The 15,602-nt window shown below is 38.7% G+C and overlaps 1 protein-coding gene across 1 annotated transcript in view; it reads left to right on the top strand.

Moving 5' to 3' along the window:
- Positions 1 to 15,602, top strand: part of TMC1 (transmembrane channel like 1) — a 154,204-nt gene that overhangs the window by 61,245 nt on the left and 77,357 nt on the right. Inside the window, exons 7-8 of the mRNA XM_030814125.1 lie at positions 2,914 to 3,020; positions 5,847 to 5,945. Coding sequence (XP_030669985.1) covers positions 2,914 to 3,020; positions 5,847 to 5,945 — 206 coding nt within the window. The remainder of the gene's footprint in view (positions 1 to 2,913; positions 3,021 to 5,846; positions 5,946 to 15,602) is intronic.

The raw sequence follows: 15,602 nt of genomic DNA, 5'->3' as shown, positions 1-15,602 counted from the left end.
TGACCTGCAATTCATTTTCTTTACACTTAGGATTCTGTAAAGACTCAACCTCCAAATAAAATAGTTGTGAAGCCACTCTCAAATCTGAGAACTGGAGTTTGGAAGTTTTGGACTCTAAAGTATATTTTATTATCATGCTTATGCATGGTGGAGGAGGGGATACTTTCTGAAACATCTTAATTCACTTCTCTTTTTTGCATTTAAGTATATTTGTACGCTACACACAAGAAACTCATTTGCCAGGGATTGTGTGTAGGTGCTGAGAGGATGGGCTGTGGCAATAATTAGAAAAGCAAAAGCATAAAAAGTGAGGAAGGAAGAAAGGAATGTTGGGTTAGTATCCTGTGTATGGGACTTCATAGTGGAAGATCTTACATGCGATTCCAGGGAAAACTTACCTTGATACCTAGTGACCAAGGCTTTCCTCCAGTAAATGAGTAACTGTAATGAGTAACAAACCGTAAGTCCACTGCCTTCAATAAAACATGATGAATGAACCTGGCTGAGCAGCCCTCAAGTAACCGTTACCAGAGAATGTAGATAACGGCCATGAAACGGTATGAAGTCACTGGGAGCCAAGTGAGTGATCAGATGTCCTAGGAGAAGCAGACCAGTGCACCTGGTGACAGTGCTGGGCTGGGCTGGGCTGGGCCGGGGTGGGGTGGGGTTGTGTATCAAAACCACACACCCTTAGAAACCTTATAGAACTCTGCACCCCTCAGCAATGTGAAATCAATCCAAATTCTCTTGTGAGCATAAAGAAAAATATTCAGACTTCAAAATCATTGATTTCTTCCAAAATATCCATTTAAAGATTGACTTCTTAAGTTTCTAAAAAAAACCTGCCACTATTTTATGGGAATAAGAAAGATGGTAGGTAAACAATAGACAAAGGGGCCAGGCGCAGTGGCTCACTCCTGTAATCCTAGCACTTTGGAAGGCCGAGGCGGGTGGATCACAAGGTCAGGATTGAAGACCAGCCTGGCCAACATGGTGAAACCCCGTCTCTACTAAAATTACAAAAATTAGCCAGGTGTGGTGGTGGGTGCCTGTAATCCCAGCTACTCAGGAGGCTGAGGCAGGAGAATTGCTTGAAACTGTAAAGCAGAGGTTACAGTGAGCCAAGATTGCGCCACTGCACTCCAGCCTGGGTGACAAGGGCAAAACTCCATCTCAAAACAAAACAAAAAAAGAATAGACAAAGGTCCAGAAATAGAGGCGTTACTGTCCTGTGAAGCCAGCCTCATCTAAGTAAGTAGAGGCTGGAATTTGCTACCCATGAGCCTTCCTTTTCCATTGATAATGCTTCCCCACTGATAATGTTTCAAAGCCAGAAGGCTCCAGAAAATCACTGGTCAATAGAGATGTTTAGCTGAATGTTAGCTGAATGGGACAGAACACATGGGCTGATGCAGCCGGGGACTGGAGGTGTTTGTTGTTTTTTCTTGGGCAACTGACAATGATAATTTGGAAAATTGGAAAAGCTAGCAACTTGGTGCTGAATCTTAAATGACCATCAAAGAAACTTTTGCTTTCGTAAATCTATGAAATCTGAACCTAAGACTTAAATTCTTCATTTTTCTTCTTCCACTCTCTGCTTTAAGAAGGTGCTTTTTTTTTTTCTGTCAACAAGAATTAACCAATCACTTTACTTTTCACTTCTGGGGGCAGGGGTGAGTTGACTGAACATTCTTGCCTATTGCCCATTCATTCCCCAAAGCTGAACTGGTTTTTTAAAAGTCATGCTCATCACCCCTTCCTCTGGCCCTAATGCTTAACACCTGTCAATGACTTCTCCTTACATTTTAAATAAAATTCTCACTCTTTACCATGGATTGAGAGGCCCTACACACTGTGGTTTGGCCTCTCCATCCTTATCTGTCACCACTTTCCCTCATTCATGTATTCCAACTGCACAGGCCTGAGTTTTATTCCTCAGTTGTCCCAAGCCCTTGCCCCTTAGGATCTTTGTTCTGGCTTTTTCCTCTGTTTGAGCTGCTCTTCCCCAGCTCAGCGTGTTGCTGTCTTTTCCTCAAACTTCAGATCTCTGCTTAGATGACATCTCTGATATTCTTTCCTTGACTAACCTTTCTAAAGCAACCCCTGTCAATACTTTCCCTTCCCTCCTGTAGGACCTGCTATTATCTCTATCTCTATCTCCTGTCATCTATATCTATAGCTAATGTCTATGTCTGTATCTCTATCTCTGTATCTTTCTATGTATCTTACATGTTTGCTGTATCCATACCTCACTAAAATGTAAGTTCTGTTATAGCAGCCCCCCTATCTATGACATTGTGCTTCACATCTAAGATAATTTCTGGCATAAGATGTGTGGAGTGAATGAATGAATTTCAGCTTTTATACCATCCCTGTAAAATTCCAGTAATGGGGGAAACAGCACAGAACTGCTGGTAAGATAACTATTCGTAAAGGATGTGGTAAACTCTTTTTGAGAAGAACATTGTTTGCCTGAGAAAAGGGGGAGAAAATAGCAGTAATTATAATTATAGTGATAGCTAATTACTAGCTAGGCACCATAGTTACCTTTACATATATTTGCTCAGTTATCAGTATTAACTCAAGGAATAAAATGCACTCTGCGGGTGGCAATCATGGCTGCTCAGCAAAAGGCAGCTTTCCCTTGGATGGACTCTGATGGGGTGGGTCACATGCAGTCTGCATAACTGCATTCTACACACCTTCTACATTCCACATGACAGGGAATGCTTCCATCATGATTAACATTTTCTCTTCCTGAAAAGAGAGAAAAGAATGCTATAGGCTATAAATATAAAAAGGACGAATGCCTCACAGTTAATGGATTCATTTTGAGGGCAACCAAGACAAAGCTCTTTTTGTTTGTTTGTTTGCTTTGATCTCTCTTCAAACTTTTTATTTTCTTTGTAATAGGTCAGTTTGGCTCCTCAGTGGCCTCATACTTCCTCTTCCTGAGATGGATGTATGGAGTCAATATGGTTCTCTTTATCCTGACATTTAGCCTCATCATGTTGCCAGAGGTGAGATCTGACTTCCAGTTTACAAAACATGCTGAAAAATGTTTCTCCTAGAAAAGTATTTATCTCTTCTTTAAAGTAGAATAATTAACAGCTATTTTCACATCTTAGAGTCATAGGATTTGTAATGAGATTAACCTTCAAAATGGTGCCCATGGGCCAAAGGTCCCAATCCTTTCACTAAAGGGTGTGTGAGCCTCTTGAAATTATATAACTTATGTATAATTTCACATGTATGTTTAAATGTGTATTTTTATGTGGAAAGTTTCATGTCTTCTTTCGGTTTCCCAAGGGGGTCCCTGTTCCTAAATGTTAAAAACTATTGTTCAAGAGGAAGACTTTGACACCTTGTGAGTTGTATTTCTTTATTTTGCCAAGTTAGCTTTGAAAGAAATGCTTCCTTAATGCAACTCAAAGCCTCCAGATTTTCTGTACTGAAGAAACACAAAATGAACATTTTCCCCCTAAGATACAAAGTAAGATAACGCCCACAACACACATACACACACACACACACACAAATAGTGGGATGGGATGAGAGTGGGATGGGATGATGAGGTCCAAAGTCAGAAACTAAAACAGATAGAGGGTCCAAATCAAAGAAGACAAAGCCTTGAGCTGATGTGGGGAAAGGGTCAGCTGAGGACAAAAAGCTAGACTGAGGTCAGAGCCTTCACCCATATGAAGTTAAATGATTCTGACACCTTTAATGCTTACCTTACAAAAGTTGGGCTAGGTTTTATTTAACCTACAAAGGACCTTTTAGGACCAGTATTTCAAAGCCAATTTGGTCCATACAGCATTGACAGTGGCCATTTGGTGTTTTGGGTGACTTTTTAACCCAATAGCTTCAAATCAGTGCCAGTTTCAATACTAAGCCTCCCATTAACATAATAATAATAATAATGCTTTACATTCATAAAGAGATTTGAGCTTTTAATAGTACAAAGCACTTTCACTTCTTTCGCTTACTGTGCCTCACAACAAATTTATGATGTAGACTGTAGAAGACGTTTTCTTCACCCATTTAAAACATGTAAACGGAGTCACATAATGCTGATGTGACTTAGCTAACATCTCAGAGTGAATTTTTATTAAGCTGATCTAGGACTAGAACCTATGATTCAATCCCTTTCTCCAAGATTTTGCATTTTAATCCACTAGTTTTATAATCCTTGAGATAATTCCAGGGCTTCTAAAGTTGTCTGGCTCGTAGAAGACAATGACCAAAGATCAGAAGTCCTGTATAGTTTATTTCCCAAGTGCACACTTTCAGGTAATGAAGCTGAATGTGTGTATTTTATCTATTTCAAATTAACCCTAGCATTTTTGTTTGTTTGTTTGTTTGTTTTGCTTACCTTTCTAAGGAAATCTGAAACTCCTCCATTCCATCACTGGCTACTATGATGTTACTTAGTGTCAGATGCAGGTATAAATGGAGTTTTATCAGCAGCATTTACTCTTTCCCTCACACCATGCTGCCTCCATGTGGAGAAAATGAAAGGCTGTTGCTGATTTATTTGAATAATACGAAATTACAGAATGTCTGCTATGTAGTGGATGGAGTGCCTATGTGTTAGGTTGGATGTATTCCGAGAGCTAGGAAGCATGCTGGCTTTGGATACCCTTTTATAGGTTGTATTAGATGCTGAGGGACGTCCTGTTTTCTGGGCAATGATTACCAACTCCAGCAAAAGAACAAGAGAATGGACACCCTGCATGCTGACTTTGCAGAACCACCAGAGGCCAGGGCAGTCATCTCCTGGCAGCAAGGCTGTATTTTTCAGCTGCCTGTACCTGACAGGCTCACTCACTATTCCTCCAAGGCACATGCCCTTTTGCCCCAAGGTCCTGTGTCCCTGGGCAAGCCTAAGACCTTAATGTCCTTTGTCCTCTGTGCCACCCAACTTTGGGGTGAGACAGTATGCATAGAACCCACCTTCTATTCTGTTCGGACCAGGAAGCCAGATGGACCAAAGGCCTACTTCAGGAAGTTGTGCAGCTTGTGCACAGGGAGTGAGCAGAGATTGATGTCCAGCCCTTGCTCAGTCAAGCTCTGCACCCAGGCTTCAAGCCACATTCATCTCCTGTTCCCAGCTTTAGGAGGGAATTTTCCATCTCACAGAAGGAGCAACATCTGCTTGATAAGCTATGGGGGCTAGAAAGGTGCTCTTTCCAGTACTCACCAAGGCACCTTCCTATGACCCTATTCTTGCCCTCTCACTGGCCCACTCTTCCCAGTACTATTCTCCCTATTGTGCTTCTCTTCCAATCTGGTAGCATGAATTTGAGGCAGCAGCCCTGAATTAGTGATGAAGCAGACACCATAATCAGGGTGCAGGTGTTCTCACGTTGCAGACACCCACAAATTACATGATTGTATTTCCTTGAGTTCTCTCTCTTGACATGAAGGACAGAATCTCTCTCCACCCTCACTCCTAAGGGGTATTCTCATATGAAGGTGTGGGTAAGATTGTTTTGTTGAGTCCTGTGTGACTCAAAAGGCTACCTCTCTCCTTACCAGACTTCTAAATCAGAACAGTTTGGTGGTGATGGTGGCAGTAGAATCCTCAGAAAGCCCTCTGGGGAATGTGGTTGACCTGACTGCTGGTGGTCCCCTGAACTCAGAATGCAGAGTTCTTCGCACTCCCTTTGTTCTTACCTCTGAGTTTAGTAGTTGATTCCCAGAAAATGGGACCCCACATGGAGACTCAAAGACTCCCCATGAAAATGTTTCAGAAGGGCTTTTAAGCAAAACCATTTGTGATCACATGTGTGGCTCAGACTTTGTTTCTAATTGTTCACTGCTTTCTTCGCTTCTCCATACAGTACCTCTGGGGTTTGCCATATGGCAGTTTACCTAGGAAAACAGTTCCCAGGGCCGAAGAGGCATCAGCGGCAAACTTTGGTGTGTTGTACGACTTCAATGTAAGTGTCTCCACACAACTGTATTGGTGGGAGGATGGATTTTTATTTAGTTTATTTTATTCTGAAACCCACGGCCTCCTCTCCTGGGGCAGGCTAAATGTCTTAAGAAAGATGTCCCTGCTCCCTTTAAAAAAGAAAGAAAAAGGAAAGAAAGAAAGAAAGAAAAGAAAGAAAGAAAGAAAGAAAGAAAGAAAGAAAGAAAGAAAGAAAGAAAGAGAAAGAAAGAAAAAAGAAAGATGTCTCTTTATATAAATGTGACTATGATTTAGGACAATGGTAATATGATTATATGGGAATATAGACTACTGGATAAAGATGAGCTCAGAGTTCAAAGATTTGAAGCAAATATTCTTATCACTGACTTTGGAAAGGAATAAAGGAAGAGTTTGCAAATGTGCTTTTTGGAAAATCTTGTTGGATTCCTAGGGAATTAAAACTTTCACACCTCCTATTAACATCTTTACTTCCTAAACAAGCCTCCTATTTAGTATACTCCTATTTAGTATTAACTCCTAGTTAGTACTAAATAAAGCTAAATATTGAAAACTGAGAAATACTAAATTCTCACTTCTAAATAATACTAAAATTAGTATTACTCTATTACAGTATTCAAATAAGCGTTACTCCTTGAGATCCCTTAGGTAGAGATTATTACTATGGAAGGGAGTTATTTCTGTCTGTCGAAAAACCATTTGGGACTATATGATTCAATTCTTCGGCAACGATGTAATTCCACATATTCTTTTTTAAAGTAGTGACTAGATTAGAAATGTTTGGAAGCATATGGTTGGGAAAGTAGCCAGGTAGAAATTGAGGAATTGATAATTCAAGTAATTTTTGGAGGCTAGACAATGAGAATAAAATTTTATACAGATTGCAGAATGAAGGAGGGAAAAACAGACTTCCTGTTTATAGTGTTAATATGTATATCTCACAAACATTTTGATTTGTACTTTTAACCTCCTTAAATTGTGAGTTTCCCAAAGAAGAGATCAGGTCTGCTACATCTTTTCAGCCTGTAACCTAGTCCTCATCTAGTAGAGGCTAAATGAATCTTGTTGACTGACAATCCTGAGTGAGGGGGAGGATTTGTAAAGCCTTGAGATAAGAACCACAGGACCAGTTTATGTGAGGAGTACCAGAACATGCAAACCTTAAGAAAGGTTTCCCATCTCTGAGTGAACAAAGCAAGTTATTGAATTAGCATAAGGCACAATGATAGCAAGAAATATGTGGCATTTGTAATATTCAATCACCCCTATCAGTTGGACTTTCCATTTCAATTCAGCATTTTTTAAACTGAATTATAAACATGCATAGGTTTTACAAAGATGAATGTGACATGATTCTTGACCTCAGGGTACTCATGATAATAGAAGGAAGACACATAGGCAACAAGATGTATACAAGATGCTGTGCACAAAGTTAGCAAAATTTAAAAAAAAGGAAAAAAGATTCTGGGGAACCCTGAGCAAGTGGTTCTTATTTCTTCTTAGATGGGTCTGGGTTTTACAGAAGAGATGGCCTCTGAGTTTTACCTTTTATTTCTCTTTTCTATCACTTCTAACTTCTTCCATCTCTTCCTCCTCCCCTCCCTTTATCCCTCCCTTTATTTATCTCTCTCACTTTCAAATTTCAAGCAGTGCATTACTATGTCCCCTTACCACTGTTTTAATTTCTCATTCTCTTCCTCTGATTAGCAAAATGATAAACTTCCAGTCTGCTTAATAAGAACAAGGACTAAGATCACTGACTTTTTCTGCTTTTTAAGGTATACCAGAGAAAGGAAGAACTAAAAATATGAACAAAAGGTCTTTTGATTTTTATATATAGATTTCTGAAGTTTAAATACTTCCGAATTTCCCAATGAACTGAAATGGAAAATTTTGGGCAAAAATGTCCATTTGAGATTTGAAAGATAATGACTCAGTTGAGGAAGACGAACAGAAAAGTTGCTGTAAGAGAGTTACTAATGAGTTGACAGGAGGGTCTGAGAGGCAAATTCAGGGGAAAGTAGAGGGAAAGAGTTTGGATGATGAATGTGCTCCCCAAGATTGTATCACTGCCCTTGACAGCTCTCTCATGTCCAGTTTGGTGAAATATGATTTGTAGGTCGGCAGGGGATACAGAAACCAGAGTGTTCTATGATATTTATTTCAAGGCCTGCCTGAAAACAATACTAAGGAAATGAGAGAATTTTTAAAGGTCAAGAAAATATAAGAAAGCCATTACACTGATTTTATTCACTTACAGGCTTACTGCATGCTGTTATCAGTCATTAATTTGGTATGCATCATTGCTGGGGTTAGTAGTGATTTTAATAGCTGTATTTCTCCAATGTCTGCATCATGCAGTGAACTGTGATTGGTAAGTAAGGTCCCTCACTTCACAACTCACTTCATGGTGGGTATTTATATCTGAGACTAAGCTCGAGTGTATATGTGAAATGGAGAAAATAATAGTATCCACCTCAAAAAGCATTAAGTGAGATAATGCATGAAATAGCAGATAGCTTAGAGTATGCAGCACAGAGTACAGGCTGAGTATTCCTTATCCAAAATGCTTGAGACCAGAAGTGTTTCGTATTTCAAATTTTTTCGGATTTTGGCATATTTCCATATACATAATGAGATATCTTGAAGATGACATTGAAGTCTAAACACAACATTCATTTAGTTTCATACACACCTTGTACACATAGCCTGAAAGTAATTTTATCCAATTATTTTATCCAATATTTTAAGTAGCCTTGTTCATGAAACAAAGATTTGATGGTGACCACTGTGACCTGTCACATGAGGTCAGGTGTGGAATTTTTCACTTGTGGCATCATGTCGGTGCTCAAAACATTTCCGATTTTGGAGCATTTAAGAGTTTAGATTTTTTTTTTTATTAGGAATGCTCAATCTCTAAATATTCTTTATTAAAAGAACCATAACTTGACCAAAGGCAAACAGCTATTAGGAGACTGAATTGGAATGCAGGGCTGGTGGTATTACACACAGTCATATATGTGGATAGTGACAAGCTAGTAAAAGGACTTTTATTATGACAAAGAAGTAAATGCATAAGTAAATAAAAGTATTCTGACCTTAATGAGGAGTTATTGAAAGACTCAAGGAAAGGAAGCGATAGGATTATATAGTCGTTATCAAATTGTTCATTGAATAACATTATTATTTAAAAGAAAATATTACTGCTTTAAGGAATTTTATATGATATACAAATTTTTATGACTTTTGAAGTTTGAAAGATTTGTCTTTTTTTTTTTGGCAATGATTATATTCTAAATTCAGCAGGAAAGATAGGTTGATTCATGTTAAGGGACATTTTGCTTTTACATTTTTGTAAGAGGAAGGAATTCAGCCCATCCTACAATAAGCTAATAATTGAGCACATTCTCTATACTAGGGTCAAAATAATTTCACAAGTACATCAATAAGAGAGAGGGCAGGACCTTTAATTATAAAACTGAAAATAACAACAAGAAAAAAATGTACAAAACTTAATTTAAAATATAGGAGATTTGGTTTCACAGTAAAAATCCAAAAGAATAAAGCCAAGTAGTCACTAGTAATAAGACATTATAAATTCAAATGAGATGCTGTCTTGGTCAGGACGTGGTGTCTTCCACGGCAGAGGGGAAGAGGCTGCCTGACCACAGATTGTCTCGAGTATTGTGCATAGATGGTAGAGATCAGACGCCACAGACAGCCGTGGGCTCTCCCTTTAAGAACTCCCATAGAATGGGCAGAGATAGCCTCCTTAGCACGTTAGAACTGGACAATGAGAAAAGAATACAAGGAAGGAAAAATAAAATCTAGCTGAGTTCAAGGACCTGTATATGTTACATCAGGTTAACCAGACCTTTCTCAGAAGAGAGAATCTAAATTTCTACTTATAGTGCTTTTGTTTTTATTAGCATTTTTGTGAATAATACCAAAATTAATGTAGACTAAGTACTTACATGGGCAGGCACTGCGCTTAGCGCTATGATCTTTCTATTTATTTATGAATATTATACTTATATATTTATAGTTATTTATACTACTTGTTTCAGTATGCATCAAGAAAATGGAAGGCACAGATATCTCGACAGAGATAATTTAAGAAATTAAACAGGTATTGGGTGACTAAAAAGGCAAAAGGGGACATTGAGGTAACATAGAAACGGTAACAGGTAACACAGAACAGTTTTTACCCCTACTATTGGGAGAACAAAAGAGGAAGTGGGGTTGTTAGAATCTAGGAGCTTGGAGGAAGGGCGCTGCATGGCCCCAAGGGGTGTGATGAGATTGGTTTTGAGTGTGCTCGAACAGGCTGGAAATGGAACCAAATACTGTTACCAGAGTGAAGAGGCATTGCTGGAGCCATGCATTCAGGTAAGAGCAAATCCCTTCTCCTGACTTTTTGTCTAAGTGCCGCCTATTGGAAAAATCTGCAAGGAATCCGATCTCAAAGGAAAAAAGTAGCTCCCCAAGTCCCGTCTCCAGCATCACAAAGCAGCGTATACAAGGATGGGTCTGAAGCTGAAACAGCTTACTAACTGGTACATTATTCTATTTATATTATAACCTATTCCTCGTCCTAGTCTAGTAAGGTAGACATGACTATTCCTAATTTACAGATGGAGAGACTGAGTTTCAGTAGGATTTGGTATTTTCCTCCAAGTTCCATGGATGGCAAGTGGAGAGGCTGGGATGCTCATCTGGTCTGCCCGACATCTCTGTCTGACTCTGAAGCCTAGGACAAGCTGCCTCTACATAGGCTACCAGGAGCCACTGAGATGGCTACAGGTTTATACTGGAAATTCACAAAAATAAGAGAATTTTAGAAATAGAGGTGCTCTTCGACATCTTCCATCCTGTATCTTACCTTATAAAGTTACAGAAATTTTGAGTTACTGAAGCATGTTCAGGGTTTTATAGTTGTTAAGAGGCTCCTAATCTAGTGTTCTCTTCATGTCCTGTATTCCGCCCATAATTTTCCTGTTGTAATTTCCAGCAACATTCTCGCTGACTGCTCCTGGAACATTGACTGACTCTGTTTCATGATATATCTATTTCACAAGGGGAAATGGAATTGAAGCATTTGGGCCCCATTTTCATCTTTCATAATAATCTTGTAATTCCCAAATTGGCTTCTCAAATAGAATGAGAGCTTTCATGTTTTTTTTCCTGAATTCTTTTTGTATCAGTTAAATATTATGCTTTACTAAAATATTCATAACAGAAAATCATACTTTGAAAATTATTATTATTAATTTTGCTTTGGTTGGTTAGCAAAGTTCTATCTTTAGTTTTTAAAATTTATTTTTGAAATAGACAATAAAAATCATATATTTTCATGAGTTCTTTGCTTGATCCTCTGAACAATGACTTCAGAGAGGTGCTCACTCTGTATTGTCAGATGATCTAAGTATACAACCCAGTATACAACCCAGTATGCAACCCAGTATTCCATCTATCATGGCACCATGGAGGAAATCATTGACAAAATGTTTTTAAACTCCTTAAAAATTCATAATTCTGACTTTCGCAAAGCCCAGGGATACCAAAACAGGCATCCCTGGGCTTTAGAAAAATGCCATTATTTAAGCTAGAGCCGTTATCTAGGCTATCATTATCTAGGTAGAGTTTGGGGTGTGTGTGACCTCAATATGAAAACATTTGGATCCACTCTCTTGGATCCAAAGAGATGGCATCCAGAGGCTGTCTCTCAAAGGAGATCTGAGCAGCACACCCAGCTACAGGATCAGTTGACCTTGGACAGACTATACAGAGGTAAGTTATTCCATATAGAGGCAGGTGAACAGAAGCAGAAATAGATTTAAGATCTGCACTTACAGAATATTGTAAGGTAAACACAAGCATGATCTCTTATGGTACAGGAGCCTATTGGATGGGAAGGATCAGAAAATCTTTGGGTTAAGGTGGGGGAGGTTGTGAGGAACTACCTATCAGTAGAGCTTCATCTGGGAACCTTGGAACCTCCTCTCCATACCCATGAAAATTCAGTGCTCTGTGACTTAGACGCATCTATCACAACTCATCCAAATTCTCTTCAGTTAATAGTAGACAAATACCATACACAATGTGCATGATCAGCTAGTCTCAGGACTTTTCAAAGTCAGAATTTATCATTTATGAAACACCATATTTTAAAAATATTCTTATTGAGTGCATAATGATGCATCTTACTGATTGTGTAGGAAATCTGTTTTATTAAAATAGTAAGAAACAGGGAGGTTATTATGTATGCCATGAATCAAATAAGCAGAAATTGTATCATGTAAATTAATAGAAGTAGAAGAATAAGTTTAAATCAGTAGGAAGAAGATGTCTTTGTTGGCAAGATACCTGAAGAGACAAGGGTGATACAGAAATGATAAAGAAGAAAAGGCTTTAATATTCTTGTGAGGAGAAAGAAGGAGGAACTAAAGTGGAATTTGGAAGGAGCTTCAGCTGATATCAGACAGTGAGATCATATGAGTAAAGGTTTAAGTTGTGAGTAAAGGGAAATGCATTCTGCTTTTCACCTTGAGAGCGTCTTGTACATTGCTGATGGATAAATGGTATGTCTACTTTGCCTCCCCTTTTCTGCTAATTATCATAGATGTGGGAGATAGAAGATATCCTATAATGGGCAGGAGAGGAGACTTAACACCTATTATGTGTTAAGTAGGTGCATACACTAAATTTCATCCTCATAACAACTGTTTAAGATGGAATATATCATCCCAGATTATTCCTTCTGCCCTGCCTCCCTCACATCCCATCTTGGAGGTTTGTCCTTAAAGGAGACAGGTTAGACACATTTAGAATGTTAATAAAAAGGAGATAAGTTCTTTAATCAACATCAACAACTCTTTTAAGCAATAATGTTCCAAAGTAAAGGTGTCTCCTCTCAAACATATCTCAGTTCTCTTAAGTTCCTTCATCTCTTATTGTACTGGACACATGTAGAGGAGGTATTTTGTGATTCACACATGGAATAACGCATCTTTTGTTTTAGAACTATTTCAGTGGTTCGAATGCATCTTTATCTGAAAGGGTGAATCATTTTAGGTTTCTTGAGGTGTAGACGTCAAAATTATGTTACATGCAGGAGATATTGCGGGAGGGAGGCATGTGAAGAATAAAGGAGAGAGGGAACAAGAGTAGACAGAAAGAGCCTTTAGATGGTAATGCAGGCCCTATACCTGTGAAAGGAGAGAGAGAAGGAAGGATTTAGGAAGAGTCTCAGATTGTAGTACAGTTATGAAAGAGTCTTGGCCAGGCTAATGGTGAGTCTCTAAACAAAGTATGTCCATTAGATAAATTCCATATTGGTTAGCAATAACCCAGCTCCAGTATTTCCCGTCATGCTCAGTCATTATCTAGGTAGTGGTTGGGGTTTGTGTGACCTCAATTTGAAAATAGTTTGCTCCACTCTGGTGGATCCAAGGAGGTGGCATCTGGAGGCTCTCTCTCAAAGGAGAACTGAGCAGCACACCCAGCTGCTACTTTGAAAATGTGACTGGGCTCCTCCACTTTAGATCATAGCTGTTCATATTGCTGTTGTTGCTGTTATTTAGTTTCAACAGGTTTCAAATGCAGCCAGAATGACCTGTTTCCCACATCCACTGTCTGGGCCTACCTCCGTGCTGGGTCAGTAGAGGCTGAACTTCTAGATCATGAATAATTCTTTCGTGGCATGACCCCAAGCGAGACTGCTAAGCCTCTTGTGGACAAATTTAGAGTTATAAATTTTCAAATCCACCTAGAGATACGTCTCTTTCCCTAGGAGCAGAGTTCATAACTTTGGAGGGGGTGAGGACCCTCTCATCTGTGGATGTAGCGAGATTCCTCCGATGGCTTTGCTGAGCGGGGCGGGCTGCTGCTCAGGCATGTAACACTGGGACTGGCAGTATCAAAGGGCTCTATCCCTTATTTACTTCACTTCCTCAGTGTCCAGTGTAGGTCTCTTTGGTTCAACAGGCTTATTAAGTTTGATTAAAAGAAGAGGCATTTCATGTTCTATTCTAGGTCCTAGATCGTTTCTTTTGCTTTGTAAGCTTCTTAATTTGCTACTCCTGGGTGACTTTATGACACAGCTTTAGCTTGTGATGAGAGAGATTCCTGGGTCTGCTTTTAGCTTCCTTGGTATTTTAAACTTGGGGAACTGATTTCTTAAGGTCTGAAGTCCTAGCGATGCCTTTTTTTTTTTTTTTTTTTTTTTTTGCTTTAGTAACAAATTTTAGTTTTCATCACTTCCCTCAGGCTATACTTGGCCAAACCAAAAGTGAGCTTTTCTTTTGCAAATATTAGGGATGCATATGATCCTAATGCTACACTTACAATATGAAAACAGCATTCCTTCTTTGGATGTGACCACAGAAATGAGTCTTCTTTTCATTAACATAGTAAACATTTGTTGAGCATTTGCCAGGTGCCAGGCAAAACCCAAGGTCTCTGTCCTCAGGAACATAAAGTCCAAGGGAGTAGTCAAATAATGACAAAAATAAATTGTAATTGTGCCAAGTGCTATGAAGGAAAGCTATATAGTGTTAAGAGAACTTATAGAAGGCAACCTGATGTGGTTTAGGAGCTAAAGGAAGGAGACAGATAAAAGAAAATGTTTTTCTCTGAGAAAGTAATGTTCAAATTGGGCTCTCAGGAGTCAGGACAACCTCTGAATTTGAAAGAAGGGAGAGGCATTCTCAGCAGTAAGAATATCAACTACAGAGATCATGTGATGATAAGAGGTGGCCTTATTCAGGGGACTAAGTAAAACGAGAGAGCTCAGAATGCGAAGGGACATCAGAACACAAGGCATTAGAGAGATAGAAGGGAACCAAAGCACGTGGGATCCTCTAAAATCTAGACTGCGCTAATTATTTTTTTTTCCTCAGAGCAATTAAAAGTAATTTAAGTGGGGGGTAGGTGGGTAGTAACATATCAGACTTGGATTTTGAGGTAATCAACAGACTGTAGAAGGGCAAGATGACTGTGAGGAGATCAAGGAAGAATCTTTCGATATGACTAGGTTAGAGACTAAGGTTGGAAGAGCTAAATTTACCTGGCAGGAATTTTCTATATCTAAATATTGGCTGCCAAGCTAATAGATTAAAGGATGAGCCATTGAGTTAAGTTAGAATTTCACAATGCATTAAATTATAGTCAAAAATTTAAACATCTAGCACCAAATCATAAATCTTATACATCTGCTGTGACAAGTAGATTACGTAAATCTACATTCATTTTTTTTTCAAGTAGCTGCAATATATTCTTTACATTTTAAATTATTTTATTTGTTCAAAAACTCCTTTTAAAATATATAATACTAAGGCATCTCCCAGTATAGGCTGTGTCCAGATGACCACACATGTATGAATTCTTGTTTCATGTATGAATTAACAAAGCTTCGCTCTGAATATTTTAAAGAACCAGCGGCAAATTTATAACTCCAGAAGTCAACAGGCCAACAAAACCCTCTAATATGCTTTTAATCTCCTCCTTGCGAAATGAAAGAAGACAACTTTTTTTCTTTGTGGAAAGAAATTATACATAAAAGCTCATTTTATAGTACTGAGATTGTCTCATTTTGTTAAGAGTTTTATGCAATTAGACAGTAGGAAAAATTAAAGAGCTTTTCCAGCTTCAGTGTCTGTCAGAT

The sequence above is a fragment of the Nomascus leucogenys genome, chromosome 1a, assembly GCF_006542625.1.
Source record: "Nomascus leucogenys isolate Asia chromosome 1a, Asia_NLE_v1, whole genome shotgun sequence".
Classification (NCBI taxonomy): Eukaryota; Metazoa; Chordata; class Mammalia; order Primates; family Hylobatidae; genus Nomascus; species Nomascus leucogenys.
The sequence above is the reverse complement of the archived record's forward strand: the minus strand, read 5'-3'. Positions and strand labels throughout refer to the sequence as shown.